General features: G+C 43.8%; 1 protein-coding gene across 2 annotated transcripts in view; it reads left to right on the top strand.

Moving 5' to 3' along the window:
- The window catches only part of LOC135220491 (ADP-ribosylation factor-like protein 6-interacting protein 1), a 106,212-nt gene that overhangs the window by 49,331 nt on the left and 34,316 nt on the right, over nt 1-22,565 (top strand). For both annotated transcript variants that reach the window (XM_064257626.1, XM_064257627.1), the window contains exons 4-5: nt 8,818-8,967; nt 9,532-9,616. In XM_064257626.1, the coding sequence (XP_064113696.1) occupies nt 8,818-8,967; nt 9,532-9,616 (235 nt within the window). The remainder of the gene's footprint in view (nt 1-8,817; nt 8,968-9,531; nt 9,617-22,565) is intronic.

The raw sequence follows: 22,565 nt of genomic DNA, 5'->3' as shown, positions 1-22,565 counted from the left end.
TAGAGTTAGAAGACTGAAAGGTGTGAATTCAAGGCCTATTGAGCCTTTCAATGATAATCTAACCCTATACTGTAGATTCTCCCTATAAATCTCATTCTCAGAGTGTCTTTTCGGATTCGGCATCGGAAATCGCCAATCTGAAAGCGACGATTCGAGACATGAAGTCCAAGATGGCGGACTCGAAAGGTAAGGCTAGTGATAGTGAAAATTTTAGTGAAGTGAGCCCTATCATGTGTTGTGGAGGGGGCGTTTGATCGTCCCTGCGGCGCTCCCAGGCCTAGAACCTCTTCCAAGCTCACATGCCCGAGGAGAAGAAAGGAAAGTCGAAAGCCTTAAGGAGGTCGTGGGGGAATCCCCAACGGTCAGACGTCCCTTCAGCTAGCTTTGCTTCATGGCAGCCAGCTCAAGGGCGCTATAGAAAAAGCGTCCTTCGCGAGGGGGGTGGGGGTTTCTCGTCCTTCCCGTCCCTCTCCCTCACCTAAAGAGGGTGGAAGGAGTCGAACTTATCGAGACCGCTGAAGCGTCATATGCAAGCAAGACATTGATTCTAGCCCGGAGCGCTTCTCGGATGACGCCCCGTCTGCTATTTAAGAAGGCGAAGGTGGCGTCAACGTCATCTGACGCTTATGAGGAAGTACCCCCCCATCATGGCTTCTTCCCCGAGTGATGACGAGAGGCAGTCAGACACTAGACGTAGGAGAAGCGTCAAGGAAGATCATTATGGCGGTTCAGGAACAACTGTCATCTTCTTTGTGGGAGTTTTAGCGCCCCGTCGGAGGACGTGACGCTTCCTATTAAGAGTCTCGTCCTCTCGCACCTGCTCGAAAGACGTCTTTAGAAGTGAAGCGTCAAATCAAGAGGATCTTAGACGTGACGCTCCGTCCAAGATTGTGACGCCGAGTAGAAGCCCTTAGAAGCGAAGCGTCTTCCAGACACGAAGCGTCATCTAAAACGTCAACAAGAGACGTCATACATGACGCTCGGGGGGGGAGAGCGGGAAGCGTCATACAAGACGTCTTCTAAAAGCGCGAGAGAAGCCGCAGGTTGTGACGCCTTATTCCAAGTCGATCAGAAACGGGAAAAAGGAAAGACTTTTCATTCCCTTAGCCCCTCTCCGATCAGGAGTTTGTCTCCCCCAGAAGAGGAAAGTTCTGAAAGGAGAACAGAAACTCAGGATTATCACGAGTTTCGAACGAAAACTCGGATGATGACGATCATGGAAGAGAGGGCTTGTCCAAACTATAAGGTGTTGAACTACCCTGCTTCTGGAGGAATACGGAGAACGAGTTGACTCCGGCTTTGCTCCTCCTTCTCCGCGCTCGCTCTTTTCGAGTGCGAAGGCGAAGAAGCCTTCGTCTTTTCTGAAGATGAAGCCCACCATCTCGATGAAGCGGGCTTTAAACAACGCCTTAGACGCCTGGATGAAGTCGAAGAAAGACTTTAGCCAGGACAGTATTTTGCATGCCTCCAGCAAGGTTTAGCTGGAAAAGAGGCATATGGTACAAGACGGGGGAGGATATGGGTATCGCTCTCCATTCTACTACAGAGGCAGACTTTTCGACGTTAGTTGACGCTTCAAGGCGTCCTAGTCTTAATTCTGCTCGCATTACTTGGAGAATTTCGGATCTGGATCATCTCCTCAAGGGACTTTTCCATGTATTGGAAGTTTTCAAACTTCTTAGATTGGTCCCTTGGGGTGATGTCCAAGAAAGCTCACGATTCGCAGGGAATCGAACTGAAGCCCTGTTATGCATTTTGTCGTTGCATCGACAAAGCAGTACAGGATGGATCTTTGGAAGTCTCTTCATTATTTGGAGCAGGTCTTTTGAAGGAAAAGGACAGTGAATATGGCGCCTTCTTAACAAAGGCAGTTCTCGCATGCGCAGAGGGCAGCTCTACTATATGCACCTCTTTCGACTATTTGTTCCCTTCTAAGTTAGTGAAGGACGTAGCTCACTCTTTAACTGAGAAGGCGACACAGGATCTTCTGACGCAGTCAGCTAGGAAGAAGAAACCTGCTTTAGTGTCGGACAAGAAAGAACCTAGCACTCCTAGGCAGCCCTTTCGAGGTGGTCCGATCTCCAGACCTCCCGCAAGAATGGAAGGCTCCAGAGAGAAGAGGTAGGTCCGCCTTTTCGTCCCTTTAAAAAGGGCAATGAAACATTTCTCCTCCAAGCACCAGTAGGTGCCAGCTTCCTGGAATTCGTTGGAGGCCTGGACACTAATAGACGCAGACGCGTCTTCTCTAAATAACATAAGGAAGGGATATCGTATCCCTTTCCTGAATACTCCTCCCCTAACGTCAATACCAAGGGAAACTATCAGCCAAGTACAAGGATCCTGTGCTGAGGGTATACTCTTCGATCGATGTGGAAAACAAATGTGGACAAGAGTGGCAGTAGAACTAGTACTGGATCAAAACTCCCCGGGGTTTACAATCGCCTTTTTCTAGTGGCGAAAGCCTCGGGTGGGAGGCTGGAGACAAGTACTAGACGTCAGCGCTCTGAACAAAAATTTGTTCAGAAGGAGAAGTTCTCCATGGAGACTTCTGCTTCAGTCCTAGCGTCATTACGACAAGGAGATTGGATGGTGTTCTCTAGATCTCCAAGACGCCTACTTTCACGTCCCCGATCCACCCTTCGTCGAAGAAGTACCTCCAGTTTCATGACGGGGGGAAGGATCTTTCAGTTCAGAGCCTTGTGTTTCGGCCTGCCACAGCTCCTCGGGTCTTCACAAGCCTGATGAGGAATGTGGCGAGATTTCTTCATCTCAAAGGAGTGAATGTCTCGATGTACCTAGACGACTGGCTCATCAGGCCGATGACTCGAGAGACAGTGTTTGGAGGACCTAAAGTTAACTATGGATTTTGGACCAAGGGCGTTGGGATTGCTTGTGAACCTCGAGAAGTCTCAGATGACCCCCAGACAAGACCTAGTTCTATCTGGGATTCGGATGGATTCTCGGGGTTTCGGAGTTTTCCTTCGCAAGAGAGAACCGCAAAAGGTTTGAGGATAATTCTCTCTCTTCTTAGAGAAGCAGCAAAACGTCAGCGAGGGAATGGTTGAGCCTTCTGGGACGCTTTCCTCGCTGGAACAATTCTCCCTCTCGGAAGACTTCATATCCGTCCACTTCAATTCTTCCTCAAGAAGTCTTGGAGCTGGAAAAACGGACAACTGTCGGACGTTTTTCCCATTCCAGTGGAGGTAAAGGCACACCTACAGTGGTGGTTGCTGCCTCTGGAAGAAGAACAAAGGGATCTCTCTAAGATCACAGAACCCAGAACTAGTAGTTTGTTCTCCGACGCGTCGGAGACGGGTTGGGGAGCGACATTAGGCTCGGAGGAAGTGTCAGGCACCTGGGAACCAGCACAGGTGTCCTGGCACATAATTGCAAAGAGCTTCTTCGCCGTACACCTGGCTTGAAGAGCCTAGAACCTCTGGTGAGAGACAAGGTAGTACAAGTAAACGTGGACAACACACCGCACTTGCCTACATTCGGAAACAGGGAGGGACACACTCCTCGTTCCTTTACGAACTCACGAGGGACCTATTACTTTGGACGTCCCTCACAGGAACATCTCCCTGCTGACAAGGTTCGTACAGGGAGTAAGGAATGTGAGGGCGGACAGGCTCAGCAGGAGGAAACCAGGTCCTTCAATACAGAATGGACTCTGCACGAGGAAGTGTGTCGCGATCTCTGTTCTCTGGTGGGGAACTCCTCATGGGGTGGTCTATTCGCAACATACATTTCAAAAAGGCTCCCAGTGTTTTGCTTCGGTCGTGGAAGACCCAAGAGCAATTATGGTAGACGCCTTCCTGCTAAACTGGTCTCGGAGTGGACGTGTACGCTTTTCCCCCATTCAAAATCCTGGGGTTAGTATTGAAAAAGTTTGTGGCGTCAAAAGAGACGAGGATGACTTTAATAGCCCCCTTTTGGCCGGCCCAGGAATGGTTCACGGAGGTGGTAGAGTGGATCGTAGACTTTTCCAAGATCCCTACCAGAAAGGACGGATCTTCTCAAACAACACACTTCAAGAGGTACCATCAAAACCTCCCCGCTCTCGCTCTGACTGCCTTTCGACTATCGAAAGACTTGTCAGAGCGAGAGGCTTTTCTCGCGAAGTGGCAAAGCGCGATCGCGAGAGCTCGCAGAACCTCCACCTACGAAAGTATACCAGTCGAAGTGGGAGGTCTTTAGAAGGTGGTGTAGAGCCAAGAAGTTGTCCTCCTCCTCTACCTCTATAGCGGAAATTGCTGATTTCTTGCTATTCCTGAGAGTAAAAATCGCATCTAGCCGTATCCACAATAAGGGATACAGGAGTATGCTCTCGGTCTGTATTCAGGAACAGAGGGTTTTAGATCTGGCAAATAACAAAGATCTCCACGATCTCATAAGATCTTTTGAGACTTCAAAGTTCTAAGGAACCAGTACCTCCGAACTGGAACTTGGACGTAGTCCTCAAATATCTGTCTTCGGATAGATTCGAGCCTCCGCATCAGGCATCATTTAGAGACGTAACTAGAAAATGCCTATTTCTTTTATCGTTAGCGACGGCAAAAGAATTAGTGAGTTACAAGCTCTGCAGGATAAAGTAGGATTCAAGGGAGACTCGGCGATTTGCTCGTTTAAGACTCTGTTTTTAGCGAAAAACGAGAATCCCACGAATCCCTGGCCTAGGTCATTCGAAATCAAAGGAATGTCTAGCCTCGTAGCAGAGAAGCAGAGAGGTCTCTATGCCCTGTTAGAGCTCTGAAGTTCTATCTTCAGAGGAAGCGTCAGTTGGGAGGCTAGACAAGGTCTTTGGTGCGCGGTAAAAGAACCCCACAAGACTTGATGTCAAAGAACGCTCTAGCGTTCTTTGTAAGAAACGTCATTACGGACGCTCACAAGGTCTGTCCGGACGAACAATTACAACTTCTGAGGGTAAAAGCTCATGAAGTACGAGCAGTTGCGACGTCTCTCTCGTTTTATAAGAATATGTCGCTTAAAAACATTTTAGATACGACATATTGGAGATGCAACTCAGTATTTGCATCTCATTACTTGAAAGACGTGCGTGTGACGTATGAGAAGTGCTTTTCTCTAGGTCCTATCGTATCGGCAGATACGATTCTGGGTACGGGAGCCGACACCAATCCTTAAAATGTATATACTGTTTCTTCTGTTTGGATATGGTCGAGAATCTCTTCGAACAATGGAGGATTCAGGCTCGCACGGGCGGCCGTCTATGTTGTTTCATAAGAGAATTCTCGTCATATCCAATTAGTTGAGTATAAATTTTTTTTTTGTTTTTTTTGAAAATTGATGTATGTGTGCGTAGTGGTTTTTGAGTTACGGTTGTTGTGACGAGTTCGGGGATAACTCGTAACAATCCTTAGTTCTAACACATGGTTTAGGATCAGGTGGTCGGGATTGGTTGTGTGCTCCTTCATAAGGTGTATTGTCATATAAGTGGATCAGCACCCATTGACAAAGTCCTTTTAGGCTCTGCTGAGTAAGTGGGTAAGACCCCATCGGCAGACCCACAAGAACTCTTGGCCATAGATCACATATCTCGCTAAAGTTTTCTTGAGGTGATGCCAGACTACTGGGCAAACACCCACCAACCAAGTCTACCACCTATCAGGTAGGAACCAAGGTTTTATTTATACCTACAACATATGTTGTTTACCTGTCTATTCCATATAGTAGCTGTCTCTTACCCTCCACCGAAGGGTGCCAATCAGCTATGTATATATCTGACAGGTAAGTTGATTGTATGAAAATGATATTGTTATGTTACAATAAAGTTTCATACATACTTACCTGGCAGATATATACAATTAAAGGCCCACCCAGCCTCCCCGCAGGAGACAGGTGGAAGAGAGAAAATATGATAGAAAACGGGGATGGTTCCTAGTCCTGCCACCCAGGGCAGACCGGTAGATCACCTGACCTACCTGTAGCGAGTGGCGCGAAATTTGAATTTCTGTCGGGACGACGGAGTCTTAGCTATGTATATATCTGCCAGGTAAGTATGTATGAAACTTTATTGTAACATAACAATATCATTTTTAGCCAGGGGCATCATATGGTCTTTAAAAGTGAGGGGGGGTGGTTGTGGGATTGGGAGGCGGTGTAAGCCCCCGAGAAATTTTTGAAGAAATAAACATGAATTGACGTATTTTAATGCCATATAAATATGCATACTACAGGGGGCCCTCTGTGAGTAGTTAGGACCCACGAATAGTTAGAACCCCTATAAAAATGCTTAAAACCTCCTATTTAGTTAGTTTAAACTCAAGGAAAACCGACTAAAAATTTTTATATATATATTTTTTTTTTAATAGTTTTATCACGAAAAGTGCATTTTATGATGAATTTGATATAAAAAACCAGGAATTTGTGCATATTTCTCATAGAAAAATACTGCCAATACGTAAATTTTCCACGAATAATGCGGGGGGGAAATGTTCCCGAGAGAAATCCCCGAATGTGAGTGTCTGCGAATCCGGAGAACGCGAATACTGGGGTCCACTGTACGTATATGGTTAATGATACGGGAAAAGGATGACTGATTTATCAGTATTAGTCAGTCAGCGAGTTTATAAGACCAAAATTTACAAATTTACTATAATATGATACAAGTCTTCTGTGGCATCTCCTCAATATACAGTTCCATATAACGCTGTACAGACTATGTTCAGTATTTATTATTGCAAATTTTACAATTTAAGTAAAAAGGATAAAACTATTATTTTATGATGTTAGTATATTACAGGATTTTTAAGACTCCGTTGAGAGTCTAAGATAATAGTATCCTGTAACAATAAAAGCCTTATACATACTCCAGTGTGGGTTTTAATTAACAAAGTTAGGGATGGTAGCAAAATAGGTGGTGATGAATAAGTGAATAACTAGAATGAGAATGTACTATTTGTGACAGTACGTACTAGTGGAAAAGCAAGAGAAAGTATAGAAGGGGACAATGGTGAATGAATTTGTGGTTGAAATGAGAATGTTGCAAACAGTAATGTAGTTGGATGAGAAGAGGTGGTGGAGGATAGAAATGCATGGAGGCAATTCATTTGTGGACACCCCTTTGAGGATTAAAGCATTTTTGCAATCGATAAAGTGTTTACCTCTGGGTACAGCCAAACAATATAGGTGCATTAAAAATTTCCAAAAGTATTTGCCACTGTCTGGCACTTTGTTTACAGATTAATGAGTTATGTCTTGAAGGTCAGTGTAGCAAGACATTCTCAGTGGACGTGACAGTTCATAAGATGGTTAAACTGCTTTTGGGTTATGGTGGAATGCAGCCAAGTTTTCATGCATCTGAGTGCACTGAATGATCGTTCAGCTTCACATGAACTTGAGGGAGAGACCAAAAGAAGTTTTAGGAAGCATTCAGCCCGTGAGAACGTTCTTCGAACTTCCTTCACCCTATTTGCAACTGCCTTTCAGTAGTCCTCAACAGATGCACCACTGAACTGATTATGCAAGAAATCAATTTCGTACTTTAAGGGATCAGAAAAATCTGGATATTTATTGTCTGACTCTTCTTTGAATGACCCAGTTCAAAGTATTTCCCTCAAGTTGTGGTACATTGAGAGGTCAGATGAAGTGAAATACTCATTGAAATACACTGAGACACTGTTAATAACTTTGAAGAACTCTACTCTGTAATACTCCTCTGCACAACATGGATATTACTGAGAACCATCATCAAGCCACTTTGGAATCTTGCGCTTGTAAGGGAGAGTCACTGGATCTAGTTCACACACCTCAATTTTCTCTTGGGCAACCTGAAAAATTTCCTTGAACTTGTCTGTATGAAGGGATTTGAAATTTTTTGCAGCTACTTTTCAGCCTTAAAGAGCCTTATTAAGAAATTATGGGGAATGCTTTATATATATGTTGGAAGAAGCTTGTCCAGCAGTGTGTTGCTTATAGCCTGTAACCTAGTGATAGCTTAGCTTCCAAACTGAGCCATTCTATTTTCAGGTCTACTTTTTTTGCTAGTTTTAACTTTAAAACACAATATATTTGTATAAAAATAATGTCTTAATTGGAAAATCAAAGGCTTAGACGCAGGAAATATAATAATAAACTTACAGGCAGCTTCTGCAAGTGTTGCCATTTGCCACGTTTGCTGACTTCCTATGTGAACAATGGGTTATGTCAGACAAAATTTAAATGAACAATTAATCTGACGACAAACCATATTGGAAAAATAATTAACTATTTCTTTATTATTTTAATGTTTTACATATACATTACTACTTGTTTGTATTGAGTATATATTTTAATGACATTATTAATATAGCTTCATTTCCAGCATCTGTTACAAAAAACTTGGAGGAAAAAAGTTTTGGGGGGACAATTGATACATTGTCCCCTCCTGAATGAAAAGGGGGGATATGATTTTAAAGTTAAAGGTACTATTCTCGCTGTTCAGGGTTTTCTTGCGAAGAAAGTTACAACTTTATTTGTGGCATCTATCGCCACTGATCAGTTTTGATACTTCTCAGTTTGCTAGGAGTTTTATGTTGACATACAAAAGGGAAGGCACAAAATTTTTACAAATATCTTTGATAGAATTTCTGAGGTCAGTATCTGGTTTCTTTGGTGGTGATATTTTCACCAGAGATACTGATTATATTCATAAGTTGTTAGTTTTATTTATAAAATCAATTTTTTATTGTACTGATAAAATTATCATTGTGTAACAAGACTAAGGGTAACCCGAGTAACAAGTACGTACTTTGTACCTGGCAGTGATTTAGAAAGACTGCATTCAGTACTTACCTCTTGAATCTTAAATCTTACTTCTAGGTTGTTCCTTGGATAGTTGGAGCCCATCATTGGACAGGCGCCCATGAGCGGAGGTATGAACAAATCATCACTTCAATGGCATCACTTTGTGGAATGGCCTCATATGTTACCAGTACACTGAAGTCAATGAAGGAGTCAAAGCCTAGAACGGTTAGTATGTTTATGTTATAAATTTAAGACTTAAAAGATAAAATGACTGTAGGTGGAAAAGCATCCTATTTTTCATAAAGTATCCCTGCTGAATCAAGTTATAGATTATCCTAGAGTTCTTTTATATGATTACAACTTTGCAAGGGTAATTTTTTGTAAGCTTGGCAATCCCAGGGTATCAGTTGTCCTCGTTACTGGTGAAACCATGGTGCTTGTCTAGCAAAATCTGGCAATTTATGGCACCATAACGTGCCGAGTTCTTGTTATTGGCGCCATGAGGTGCCAATAATAGAGTTATGGCGCCATAAATCACTGTGTTTTGGTTAATTGCAGCTTTTGCTTAACGGCACCCTGCCGGGAACAGAACCCACACCGATAACCGGGAACTATTGCATCAGTCATATTGGTCTTGCCCTTATTTTGCTCTAGTTTTTGTCCTGTAAACATAATCAGTTTACTGTTGTGATGGATTTTAAATCTGAACGAAAGGTTTTGTTGGTAATTTCTAGTCAAGAAACATTGTTTTATCATGATGTTGATGAGTTGTTTTCTTTTTATTAACAGTACTTTGTAGTAGTGACGGTGGGCCTCATATTTTGTGCATGGCTTGGCAGTACCATTGACAACTTACTTTTGACATATCTCATTGGTAAGTATATTATGTTTTATAGTCTAAAGTACATTTAAATGATCCTGTTACATATACGTATAGTTTGTTGGGCTTACATGTACAAGAAAGTAATTGTATGGTACACACCCATTACTTTACGTTGGACTAATCCTCTAGTCCCCAGCTTCCAAACACTTCTCCAGAAGGTGGTTTCCACTTGGTAAGCTGAGTATTGTATATACTACATAGTTGCTTATCATGCATCTTTTGAAGACCTAATTTTGAAGCCAATTTTAAGGGGGCCACATCATACACAAAATGTAAAATACTTGAATTCCCCTCAAAAAATGCTTATAACTGGCTATTTAAAAGGTTCAAATACCAATGTCCCCCATCTACAAAAATTTATAACTACTTATTTTAATAGTTCAAACCAAAATATACCTGAAACCTTTTAATATCATGTCAAAGTCATCTTACAGCATTGCCCAGAGAGAGCAAAAATACATATGCACATTAAAAATTTTGTTCATGAAACTTACCTGTCAGATATATATATAGCTGTATTTTTCCGAATCCGACAGAAATTTAAACACTTACGACACACGCAGTGGGAGTCAGGTGGTTAGTACCCATTCCCGCCGCTGGGAGGCGGGTATCAGGAATCATTCCCATTTTCTATTCATAATTTTTCTGTCGCCGGTGCTGAAAACACCTGTTTGCAGCACCTCCGTCCAGATTTTGGAAACTTACTAGCTACTTGAGTATCCCTTTTGGTTTTTCTTTGGTATCTGAATTGGATCGGTGGCTTTGGCACACCGTTCTTGACTTTGGATTGATTTGAATTTGGTATTGATTTTTCTTTGATCAAGATGTCAGGGTCTAGTTCTGCTAGCGCTAGATTTTGTTCTATGTCCGAATGTAGAGGTAGGCTACTGAAAGCTTCAGTAGACCACATTCTGTTTGTAAAGTTTGCAGGGGAATGAATGTACGTTTGAAAGTCGTTGTAAGGAGTGTGAAAGATTAACAGAGTCGGAATGGAAGGCGTATGAAACCTATCTTAAGAAACTTGAGCGAGATAGGTTAAGGAGGTCTTCCTCCAGGAGTGTTTCAGGTAGGCAAGATTTTAATGATTCTCCTGCTAACCCTCCTTCTGTAGATTATGCTCCTACCCCTGTAGTGTTGCCTCCGGCCCCTGAAACAGTGTCGGTAGAAGGTAATACTTTATCGCTAATTCTTGAATCGATTCGTAACTTAGAATCAAAAGTGTTAGCTCTGGAGAGCAAAAGTGAAGAGAAGTGCAGTGAAAGTGCCCCTTTTGTAGTGGAGGGTGCGTCAGATCGGCCTCATTCTGCCTCTAGACCTAGACCTCTGCTTGACTCCCAGATTACGGGGAGAGAGCATGTCGAAAGTCGAAGGAGGGTTACGAGGAACCCCCACCGATCTGGCGTGCCTTCGGCAGCTTCTGACGAACCTACCCAGACTGCCAAGGAGCGTGCGCGTGCACGTCTTCTCAAGGAGTGCTTTTCTTCTTCTGAAGCTTCCTCCCCGCGCAAGGGGTGGAGCTCATACCGCATCACGTCCGCTCTGAAAATAAGGGACGGCTCGGCTGTTCGGGAACGCTTCACGTCCAAAGTTGGTTCTCCGGAAAACTTTGCTCGTCGCCTGATAGTGCGTTTGCTGCTTTTCCTCCGCAGAAGAAGCGTAAGGATTATTCGGAGGCGGAGTCTTTCCTAGATGTTTCGTTTCGAGCGCCGCAGTCGCTCTAAGGTGCGTGAAGTGGCGGTTCCTGGGAGTAGGAAGAAGGCGTCCCCTCGCCACTCGCCTGCTCACAGGATCAGCCCCTCCCCAGAAAAGGAGGCTTCACCTACAAGCAAGATTCTCCAGTCTCTTCAGCAGCAACTTCGAGATGTTTTTTTCTTCGAGAGAGACTGTTCCACGTCGCAGTAAGAAGGATGACAATCTTCCCTTGTGAAGAGGTCGAGGCGTTCTCCCTGCTCTCTCTCCGTTGTCTCCCTCTAGAGTTCGTTCTGCTCCCCAGCAACTTTCTAGAGGAGGCGAGAAATTCGTTTCTCGCTCTCCGTGAAGCGGTTTTGTTTCCGCTGCTACGAACTTGTTGATAAGAAGCGCGTTTTCTTTAGATGCCGAGCGCGCTTCTGTGAAAGTCAAGCGCGCTTTAGTGGACGCCGAGCGTGATTCGGTGCAAGGTAAGCGAGCGCCATGGACGCTCAGCGCGTTTTAGTGGACGCCTCGGCGCGCACCAGTGGACGCTCAGCAGCGCGCCAGTGGACGCCAGGGGTGACCACCTGTTGCGGTCGAGCGCGCTTCAGTCGGCGCCAGTAGATTGGCTTCGGACGCCAAGCGCGCGCCTACGGACGTCAGTTTTCCACCTCCGCAAGCGCAAGCGGAAGCGGGAACTCTTCCTGTTCGCCGCTCTTTCTCTTTTGAGAAAGCTTGTGACTCTTTCTTTACTCCCTCCGATTCTCCAGTGTCTGAAAGAGGAAATTAGTGACGCTTTCGTCGAAGTGGACGAAGAACAGCAGTTGGCTCCAGTTTCGACGGACTACAAGGTTTTGATCGTTGCTACAGTCAGTCTTTGCAGACACTTTCCAACCTTGAAGCTCCCACGTACTCTCCCTCTCAGTTTTCGTCATCCAAAGCTACTAAGATCTCGGGCTTTGTGAAAATGAAGAAGTCGCTTTCTACGAAGCAAGCTTTTCGAAAGGTCCATGATTGGATGGAAAAGAGGAAAGCTTCAGGCAAGACTTCTTTCGCTTTACCACCTTCAAGACTTTGTGGCAAAGCTGGTATGTGGTATTGATACGGGAGAAAACGTTCGGAGTTAAGCTTTCCAGGCCTCCATCGCTCAAGGAAGACTTTAGTAGTATTGTGATGCCGCGAGAAGATCTTTTCTGTCTTCCTCTAAGGTCTCTTGGACGCATAGTGAGTTAGACTTTCACCCTTAAAGGCCTCTTCAGGACACTAGAGGTCTTTAATTTTCTTGAACTGGTGCCTAGAAGTATTGGATGCCAGGTCCAGGAGTTCTGATTCCATCAGTCTGGGGGAGCTGTCCAGTGTATTGTCTTGCATGGACAAGGCCGTCAGGGATGGTTCTGAGGAATTAGCTGCTCATTTCAGCACGGGACTGCTCAAGAAGAGAGCACTTTTTTGCAATTTTACTGCAAAGTCGGTCTCACCAACGCAAAAAGCGGATCTTGTTCTTTTCTCTCCTTTCTCAGAACATCTCTTCCCCCAGTCTATGGTAAGGGACATAGCTGCCAGTCTCCAGGAGAAAGCAACCCAAGACCTTCTGGCACAGTCTTCTAGGAAGCCTACTACTACTTCGTCTTCTGGGTCCTCTGCTTTGAAGAAATCGAAGCCCTTTCAATCTGCTTCTTCCTCGAAGCCAGCCCCTCAAGGAAGAGGCTCTTTCAGAGGCAAGACTCCCGCTCCTTCCAAGAGCAAGAAGTGAGAGGGAAGTCCTTCAGCCACCGGTAGGAGCCAGGCTTCTACATTTCGCGAAAGCTTGGGAAGAGAGAGGTGCCGACGCTTGGTCTCTGGACATCGTCAAGAAGGGGTACAGAATTCCTTTCCTGATGTTACCCCCGCTGTCTTCGACACCAAAGGATTTGTCTCCTTCGTATCAGGGAGAAAAGCAGAAAGTGCTTCACGATCTACTAGATCAAATGATCGAGAAGCAGGCGGTGGAACAGGTCTTCGACCGGAGTTCTCCGGGGTTTTACAACCGTCTGTTCCTAGTGCCGAAGCAGTCAGGGGGGTGGCGCCCCGTTCTGGATGTCAGCAGTCTAAATCGCTTCGTTACCAAGCAGAAGTTCAAGATGGAGACACCTCAATCCGTGCTTGCAGCCTTAAGACCGGGGGAGGGTTGGATGGTCTCTTTAGACCTTCAGGACGCATACTTTCAGTCCCCATCCATCCCCGATCAAGGAAATACCTGCGGTTTGTCCTGAAAGGGAAGATTTTCCAATTCAGGGCACTCTGCTTCGGTCTCAGCACGGCGCCGATGGTGTTCACCGTTCTTATGAAGAACGTTGCGAGGTGGCTCCATCTTGCGGAAAAATAAATGGATCTCTCTCTACCTAGACGACTGGCTTATTCGAGCCTCATCGCAAGACCGGTGTCTTGAAGGACCGCTTCACACGACTCTGTCGTTAGCGTCCCGGGAGGCTTCCCTGGTGAATTCTGGGAATCTCGAAAAGAGTCGCATCTGACTCCTTCTCAATCCTTAGTCTATCTGGGGATTCAGATGGACTCAGTGGCTTTTCGGGCTTTTTTCCGTCCCAGGGGCGACAACTTCAATGCCTGGACAAAGTGTCGGCCTTTCTAGGGAAGGAAACTTGCTCGGTGAGGGAATGGATGAGTCTGCTGGGGACCATTTCCTCACTGGAGAAGTTTGTTTCTCTGGGAAGGTTGCACCTCCAACCACTTCAGTTCTTCCTCTCAAGCAATTGGTCACGCAAACAGGATCTAGAAGAGGTCTTGTTTTTGACGGAAGAAGTGAAAAAGCACCTCAAATGGTGGTTGGATCCAAAGAGCTGGCGGAAGGACTTTTCGCTCAAGCTTCGGAACCCTCGACCTAGTGTTGTTCTCCGACGCGTCCTCACGGGTTGGGGAGCAACACTGGGAGGGAGAGAAGTGTCAGGCACCTGGAGAGGGAACAGGTGTCCTGGGCACATCAATTCTAAAAGAACTTTCAGCGGTTTACCTTGCTCTAAGGTTCTTCCAAGAGGAAGTCTCCAACAAAGTGGTTCAGATAAACTCGGACAACACCACAGCCTTGGCATACCTCAGGAACAGGGGGAGGGGGGGGGGAACTCACTCTCCTTCTCTGTTCGCCATCGCGAAGAATATCCTGATTTGGGCGAAGTCGCAAAACGTCACGATTCTGACGAGATTTGTGTCAGGCGTGGAAAACGTTGCGAAGCGGACCTTCTCAGTCGGCAAGGACAGCTTCTGCCGACGGAATGGACCCTTCATCAGGAAGTATGCAGGCGCTATGGAAGCTGTGGGGACCTCCTCATGTGGACGTTTTCGCAACTTCCGAACGAAGAGACTTCCGCTGTATTGCTCCCAGTTCTGGACCCGGGAGCAGTGGCAGTAGACGCCCTACTGTGGAATTGGTCGGGACTAGACATTTACGCTTTTCCCCCATTCAAAATCCTCGGGGAAGTAATGAGGAAGTTCGCTGCATCAGAAGGAGCGAGAATGACCCTCATCGCCCTTCTGGCCAGCGGTCGACTGGTTCACGGAGGTGATGTCCTTCCTAGTAGACTTTCCAAGGACTCTCCGCCCCTAAGGAAAGATCTACTCAGACAGCCCCACTTCGAGAGGTACCACAAAAACCTCCCCGCTCTGAGTCTGACTGCGTTCAGACTATCAAGAAGTTGGCCAGAGCGAGGGGTTTTTTTCAAGACCTGTGGCAACGGCGATTGCCACCGCAAGGAGGCCCTCCTCAATCGCAGTTTACCAATCAAAGTGGGCTGTCTTTAGAAGTTGGTGCAGAAGGAAGGACATTTCCTCCATCTCAACCTCTGTGAGCCAGATAGCAGATTTCCTTCTTCACCTTAGGAAAGAAGCGAAACTAGCCGTTCCTACGATTAAAGGCTACAGAAGCGTGCTTCTGTGGTCTTCAGGCATAGAGGACTCGACTTAGCGAATGATAGAGACATTCATGATCTCATTAGATCATTTGAGACTGTGAAAGTTCTCCAACCGAAAGTACCATCGTGGAACTTAGACGTGGTACTGAAGTTTCTCATGTCGAGTCAATTTGAACCGCTCCATTTAGCCTCGCTTAGGAATCTTACTAAGAAGACCATTTTCCTAACCGCTTGGCGACGGCGAAGAGGGTTAGCGAAATTCAAGTCAAATAAGCAAGCATATTGGGTTCAAGGATCATAGTGTGCAGTTTGTTCCTTAAGTCCTACGTTCTTAGCAAAGAACGAGAACCCTTCCAACCCTTGGCCGAGGACGTTCGAGATCAAAGGGTTGTCGGAGCTAGTGGGACCTGAAGCTGAGAGATCCTGTGTCCTGTCAGGGCTCTCAAGTTTTATTTGCAGAGAACCAGAGCATGCAGAGGTTCTTCGGAGAACTTGTGGTGCTCTGTGAAAAAACCAGATCTTCCGATGTCGAAGAATGCACTGGCGTTCTTCTTAAGAAGTACGGTTAAGGAAGCCCATGAAAAGTGTAGTGAAAGTGACATGGAGCTTATGAAGTGAAAGCCCACGAGTTGAGGGCTATTGCTACTTCGGTGGCTTTTCACAAAAATATGGCAATCAAAGATTTGGGCGCCACTTATTGGCGAAGCAATTCGGTGTTCGCTTCACACTACCTGCGGGAGGTGAAAGCAACATACGAAAATTGTTACTCGCTCGGACCATACGTCGCTGGCAGACACTGTTTTGGGGGGCAGGAGGTAGCGCTCATCCTATCCTTAAATGGTTTAGGGGAGTTTTTAACTTGTGTTATGGTTGTGGGGTTGACCGCCTGCGGCGGATCTCCCTTCCATTAGCTTAGTCTATGTGGGATACTTTTGGTAGGCTACGCCAGGTGGTTTGGTTTTACTTCGTTGCCCTCATTTGTATGGTCAATGGTCTAGTCACATCGTGGTCTCGCCCCACCCCCTGTTGACAGATCATCTGGAGTGCACCAGCTTTATAGGTCTCTACCATTGCTTGGCAACTCTAGTAGCACAAGCAAGACTTATGCGGCAGTAACCACGAAGTCAGCTATGCTAACAGGTAAGGAATCAAGATATCAATTATCTGCATATATATATTTCCTAAAATCTTCTATTCTGTCTACTCCCACCACCAAAGGTGGGATTCAGCTATATATATATCTGACAGGTAAGTTTCATGAACAAAATGATATTGTAATGATACAATTAAGTTTGTTCATACTTACCTGGCAGATATATATAATCAAGTACCCACCCACCTCCCCTCAGGAGACAGTGGAAATAAAAAATTATGAATAGAAAATGGGAATGATTCCTGATACCCGCCTCCCAGCGGCGGGAATGGGTACTAACCACCTGACTCCCACTGCGTGTGTCGTAAGTGTTTAAATTTCTGTCGGATTCGGAAAAATACAGCTATATATATATCTGCCAGGTAAGTATGAACAAACTTATTGTATCATTACAATATCATATTTAATATGCTAGGGACAGTATGTACACAGTAGTAAATAAAGATTAATTCACAAAACTAGGTTATAAGAATATACAGTACAAATCGTAAACAATAAACTAAATTCAATTGTAAAAAAAAAAAAAAAAAAAAAAAAAAAGAGAGAGAGAGAGAGAGAGAGGAGAAACTTCCTTGCTTAGCATTGGAGCTACCAGCCAGCCAGCAACTAGCAGAGCTGATATCCTGCTCTGTGATTGGCTCTTCTAATCTTTCCAGCCATTATCATCTCTGCTACAAGCCAATGAGCATTGAGGTAACATTCCCTTTATTTATACCCTACTGTGTGATTCGACACTTCTAACCCTTCCAGTCAATAACAGAGAGAGACAGATAGGCAAGCTGAACTGAGTTGCTTAAATTGGTTAAACAATTGCAGATGTCAGTAATACAGTTTATGTATAGTAATATCTTTATCTGTCTGTCTATATATCCATCCATCTCTCACATTCTACGAGTATCCTTTGGTGTAAGAGAGAGGGAGAGAATGAGAGAGAGACAGACTGACACTTCAGCCAGGTGCTAACCCTTTCACATCAATATGTCAAGATGATTGACAGTAATGCCTTCACCCCTCCCCCTAAGTCAGAGAGAGGAAAAAGATCCGGGAAAACAATTTATTGAATCAAAATATTACTAATTTACTATATTTTCTTTTAATGAATTGATATTTTGTTGTGTTTAGTATTAATATTATTATTTGAAAATTAGAAAGTAATTTATCATACAAAACAAATAAACATACATATTACAAATACATAAACATTCTCTCATCTCAGTAAGAGAGAGAGAGAGAAAGAGAGAGAACTGAGAAAGGAAGGGGGAAGAGAGAGAGAGAGAGAGATGATTATTATTATTATTTTGTTTTATTTATTTATTTTTTTATTTTATTTTGGGGGGGGGGGGGGGGGGGTGTTGTCTATCACAGTCCTCCAGTTCGACTGGGTGGTATTTATAGTGTGGGGTTCTGGGTTGCATCCTGCCTTCTTAGGAGTCTATCACTTTGCTTACTATGTGCGCCATTTCTAGGATCACACACAGCTTTAGCCTCTAGTTTTTCCAGATTCCTTTTCAGGGATCTTGGGATTGTGCCTAGTGTTCCTATGATTATGGGTACAATTTCCACTGGCATATCCCATATCCTTCATATTTCTATTTTCATGTCTTGATACTTATACATTTTTTTCCTCTCTTTCTCTTCAACTCTGGTGTCCCATGGTATTTCAACATCAATGATTGATACTTTCTTCTTGATTTTGTCAATCAACATCATGTCTGGTCTATTTGCACGCATCACCCTATCTTTTCTGATACCATAGTCCCAGAGGTATCTTTGGACCTGATTGTTTTCTATCACTCCTTCAGGTGGGTTGGTGCTCATGCCACTTATTACTGCAAGGTAGCTGGTGTTTCTTGCACAGGCTCCAGTGGAGGGCTTTTGCCACTGAATCATGCCTCTTTTTGTATTGGTTCTGTGCAAGTGCCGGACATTCGCTTGCTATGTGGTTTATGATCTCATTTTTTGTATTGCACTTCCTACATATGGGAGAGATGTTATTTCCATTTATTGTTCGTTGAACATATCTGGTTCTTAGGGTCTGATCCCCCTCGAGTAGGTTCCTTCACGTGGTGAGGGGGTAAGGGATCCTGCCTTCACTCGTGTGAAGGCCGGATCCTGACGGAACACCTACAAACTTTTGGCAATAAATGGTGTGGACATTTCCACTTTCGTCTAATTTAACTACTAAGGTGAGTCTGAGAAGGGATCGTTGGTTAGGAAGGGTTTGCATTTGAAGCTAATAGTGGGAGTTGTGGTGGTTGAGTCACCACCTGATATGGTTTGGACCTGAGAGTAAGTAATGGGATTTTCCCATTGCTATCTTGAGGGCGGAACCATCTCCAGGGACTGGCCCATCGGAATCCAGGGGGAGCTGGTTTTCTGGGGGTGGGACTCCTGGCTTTTGTCCGGAAGCCCACCAAATACGTTGTGGTGGGGAGTTGATTACCCATTAGTGGAATCAGAGTGCCCAGCAGGCGGATTGGCTTATACCTGGGCCACCACAAACGTATTGGTGCTATCCTGTATGGGTAGGGTATGGGGTGGACCATTGGGAGTCAACTCTCGCTAGTGCCATTGGTGGAGAATGTGAATACCTGAGTGACTCACGATACTTTCTTGATATAACCAAGTAGTAAGAGTTCTATTTTTTTTTAGTAAACCAAATATGGATCCGGACTATGAACCCACATCCCCTGGGAAAATGGACTCACTGGCACCGTTGACGACTTCTGGCTCAAAGACCATTCTTTGAACCCCCCAGATGCCAATAATAGTAGAGTGGTGCATTTGAAAGTTATACATATAAAAAATATTCCACTTCAGTGTAACTATGAGGATATCTCGACATCTTTGAACATGTTTGGCAATATAGCAGAGATTCGTATGAACTTTCTTGACACAGAAGGAAAAATGGGAAGAAGCTTGGGTAAAACCATTTGAATTAAACATGAAGATGCTTTTCTAAAGCAACCTGTAGTATTGATAACTTTGAATGTATGTAACTCATTAGTTAAAGGAGCCTTGACGGATAAAGCCCCAAGAAACTTAGACATTTATAAACCTGCAAGAATGGAATCCAATCAACTCCAATAGTAGCAACGTTGACGAAATATGAGTCCCCCAACCTCCTAAATGGCTGGTAGTAAAAGCCAAGGAGGAAAACTTCAACTATTACAAGTTTAGTAGATACCTTCAGCAAAAAATAGGTGGCATAATGAGTGGTGACATTACTAGATTTGGTAAGAACTCTGTACTTATTCATGCAAAATCTAAAACTCAGTCACAGATGCTAACAATGATGAAAGTTGATAACAACGATATAATAGAGAAAATTAGTCCTCACCTAAATTTTAGCTATGGAAGAGGTGTTGTTTTCGATAGAGACTTGTACGAGTTTACTGAAGCAGAAATTTAGATATGTGCCCATCAACTGTATGGAAAGTGAAAAAGGTCCCAAATGGCAACATGATGATTTTAATTTTGAAGACGGTAATGTACCATCTCATATAGTAATAGAAAATGAAAGAGTGCGAGTTAGACCTTTTCAACCAAAAGCATTACAGTGTTATAATTGTTTTTAAATTTGGTCATCCATCTAAAGTTTGTAAAAATAATAAGATGTGTAATAATTGCTCTGCCCTAGAACATGGCCCATGCTCAGATATACCTAAATGCATTAATTGTCAACTAGAGCACAAATCAGTTGATAAAATATGTGAAGAATTTAAAGTTGAAACAGCAGCAGTTAATAAAGCAATATACAGAGCACATCAGTATTGGACATTGCAAGACGACTCTTGGGAAGAAGAAAGCCAAGTGTTATTCTAAAGCCCTTACTACCACAAGGGCTCCACTTCAATCCATTACTCCTTCCTCATCCTCAATGAAGGATGCCATCAGCCCCTGTGGTCAACATTCCACCCACTAGGGCTCCACTCCAATCTGCTGATCCTTCCTCATCCTCAATAAAGGATACTTCTACTCCTGTGGCCCGACATACTGGCCAAGTGCTCAGCCTAGTAAGGTTAGAGCAGCAATCAGCAAAGACGGACAAAATAAATCATTCCATATAACAAACTGGATATCTCCCTCAAACCTCCCTCTACTCCTCCTTTTGCATTATCTCAGGCAGAATCTTGCCTGATTTAATGGAATTAGAGGGAAAAAAACAAATGAAGAGGGTAAGAACACCCTCATCCTCTCCTCCATTAACTCCAACAAAAGACAAAACCAAAATCAATGAGCAAACTGGCGAAGAAAAACAATCATCAAAAAAACTTACAAGCAAAGCTTCCCATCCACAAAATAAACATTCAAAAATGACCTTGAATAGAGGACTACCCTCCAAAACCTAGACACCTTCTCTTCAATTTACAGTGGAATTGTCAGGGACTTCGTGCAAAATATAAGGAACTTAAAGTGTTACTCTATAAATACTCCCCTATTGCTGTATGTTTACAAGAAACAATGCTTGATGTCCAACACACCTTGCCCTAGAGAGTATATTCTTCATATAGAACACAATATAATTTGGAAGTGGGAAGACATGGAGGTTGCCTTATTTATGTTCGCAGGGACCTTCCTCATTTCCAATCCCACTAAATACTCCTTTACAGGCTGTTGCGGTTCAAATTCACCTAAGACGAAAATACACACTTTGTTCCCTTTATACTTCCACCAGACAATTCCCATCACTCGAGAAGAACTAATTGATTTACTTCATCAGCTTCCACTACCATTTCTTCTCATGGGAGACTTAAAGGCAGACATCCTTTATGGGGAGATGTGATATCAAATCAAAAAGGGAATATTATAGCTTCCATAATAGAAAATGAAGATTTAGGACTTTTAAATACTGGAGAACCCACTCATTATCATATCCAGACAGGTACAGTCTCATGCTTAGACCTTACAATATCTAGTTCCAATTGCACGATGGATTCAGATGGAAGACGAATGATGACTGGCAAAGCAGTGACCATGCTCCATAATAATAAATTCCAATGATGACCCACCAGTTCAAAGATCTCCACGGTGGAATGTTGAAAAAGCAGATTGGAACAAATTTCAAGAGCTAAGCGAAATAGAAAGTGATGCAAATGACTTCCCAACGGCAGATGATGCAATCGATTTATTAAATGGGACATTCCATACAGCAGGTATACATTCTATACCAAAAACTACAGGTCTTTTTAGGCGACGCCCAGTCCCGTGGTGGTGTGAAGCTCACACTGTTACACCGAGTCACAGAACATCACTTACACGTTATCGTAGACACCAAACTATAGCAAACATGATAATATACAAGCAGAATAGAGCGCGTTTTTGAAAGGCAATGAAAACTGCTAGAAGGCAGTCATGGGCGTCATTTGTTATCGTCCATTAACCACCGAACACCTATCTGACCATTATATGGAAGAAAATAAAAAAGATCGCTGGGAAAATTTACTCCCAGTCCCCCCCTCCCCCAGTACTTAAAGTTAATGACAAACTCATCGCCAATGCAAAAAGATGTCAGTGATAAACTCGCCGATCATTTGCACAAGTTTCAAAAAAATCTGACAGTTCCCCTGGATATCAATATAGAAGAAGAGAAGAACAACTGCGATTAGACTTTTCCACAGATAAGATAGAGCCATATAATTTACCCTTTACAGAAAGGGAATTTGATGCTGCCCTGGCCAGCAGCAATAACACTGCCCCTGGTCCGGATGAAATTCATATCAAATGTTTAGGCATGTTTCAAAAAATACAAAACTATTTATAATAAGTATAATTAACCGATTATGGCATGAAAGTAGCTACCCCAGTCAATATGGGAATTGGCTTTTGTATTACCTTTTGTTAAACCAGGTAAAGACCCTTTTTCAGTGGCTAGTTATCGACCAATAGCACTAACTTGCTGTTTATGCAAGTTAATGGAAAAATGGTGAATACAAGATTTGTCTGGTATTTAGAGCGTAATGGTTATTTCTCACCTCACAATATGGATTTAGAAAAACTGCACTCGGCAGTAGATGTCCTACTGCAGCTGGAAACCTCCAATGTGAAGCATTTGCCTCCAAGCAGCACCATATAACTATTTTTTTTTGATATTGAGAAAGCTTATGACACTGCTTGGAGACATGGCATTCTTAAGACAATTCATACCTCGTGGTCTACGCGGAAAAATTACCCCTAATTCCATTTTAAAGCATTCTTGAAATGTAGATCTTTT

Source organism: Macrobrachium nipponense, chromosome 2, assembly GCF_015104395.2.
Source record: "Macrobrachium nipponense isolate FS-2020 chromosome 2, ASM1510439v2, whole genome shotgun sequence".
Taxonomy (NCBI): domain Eukaryota; kingdom Metazoa; phylum Arthropoda; class Malacostraca; order Decapoda; family Palaemonidae; genus Macrobrachium; species Macrobrachium nipponense.
The sequence above is the reverse complement of the archived record's forward strand: the minus strand, read 5'-3'. Positions and strand labels throughout refer to the sequence as shown.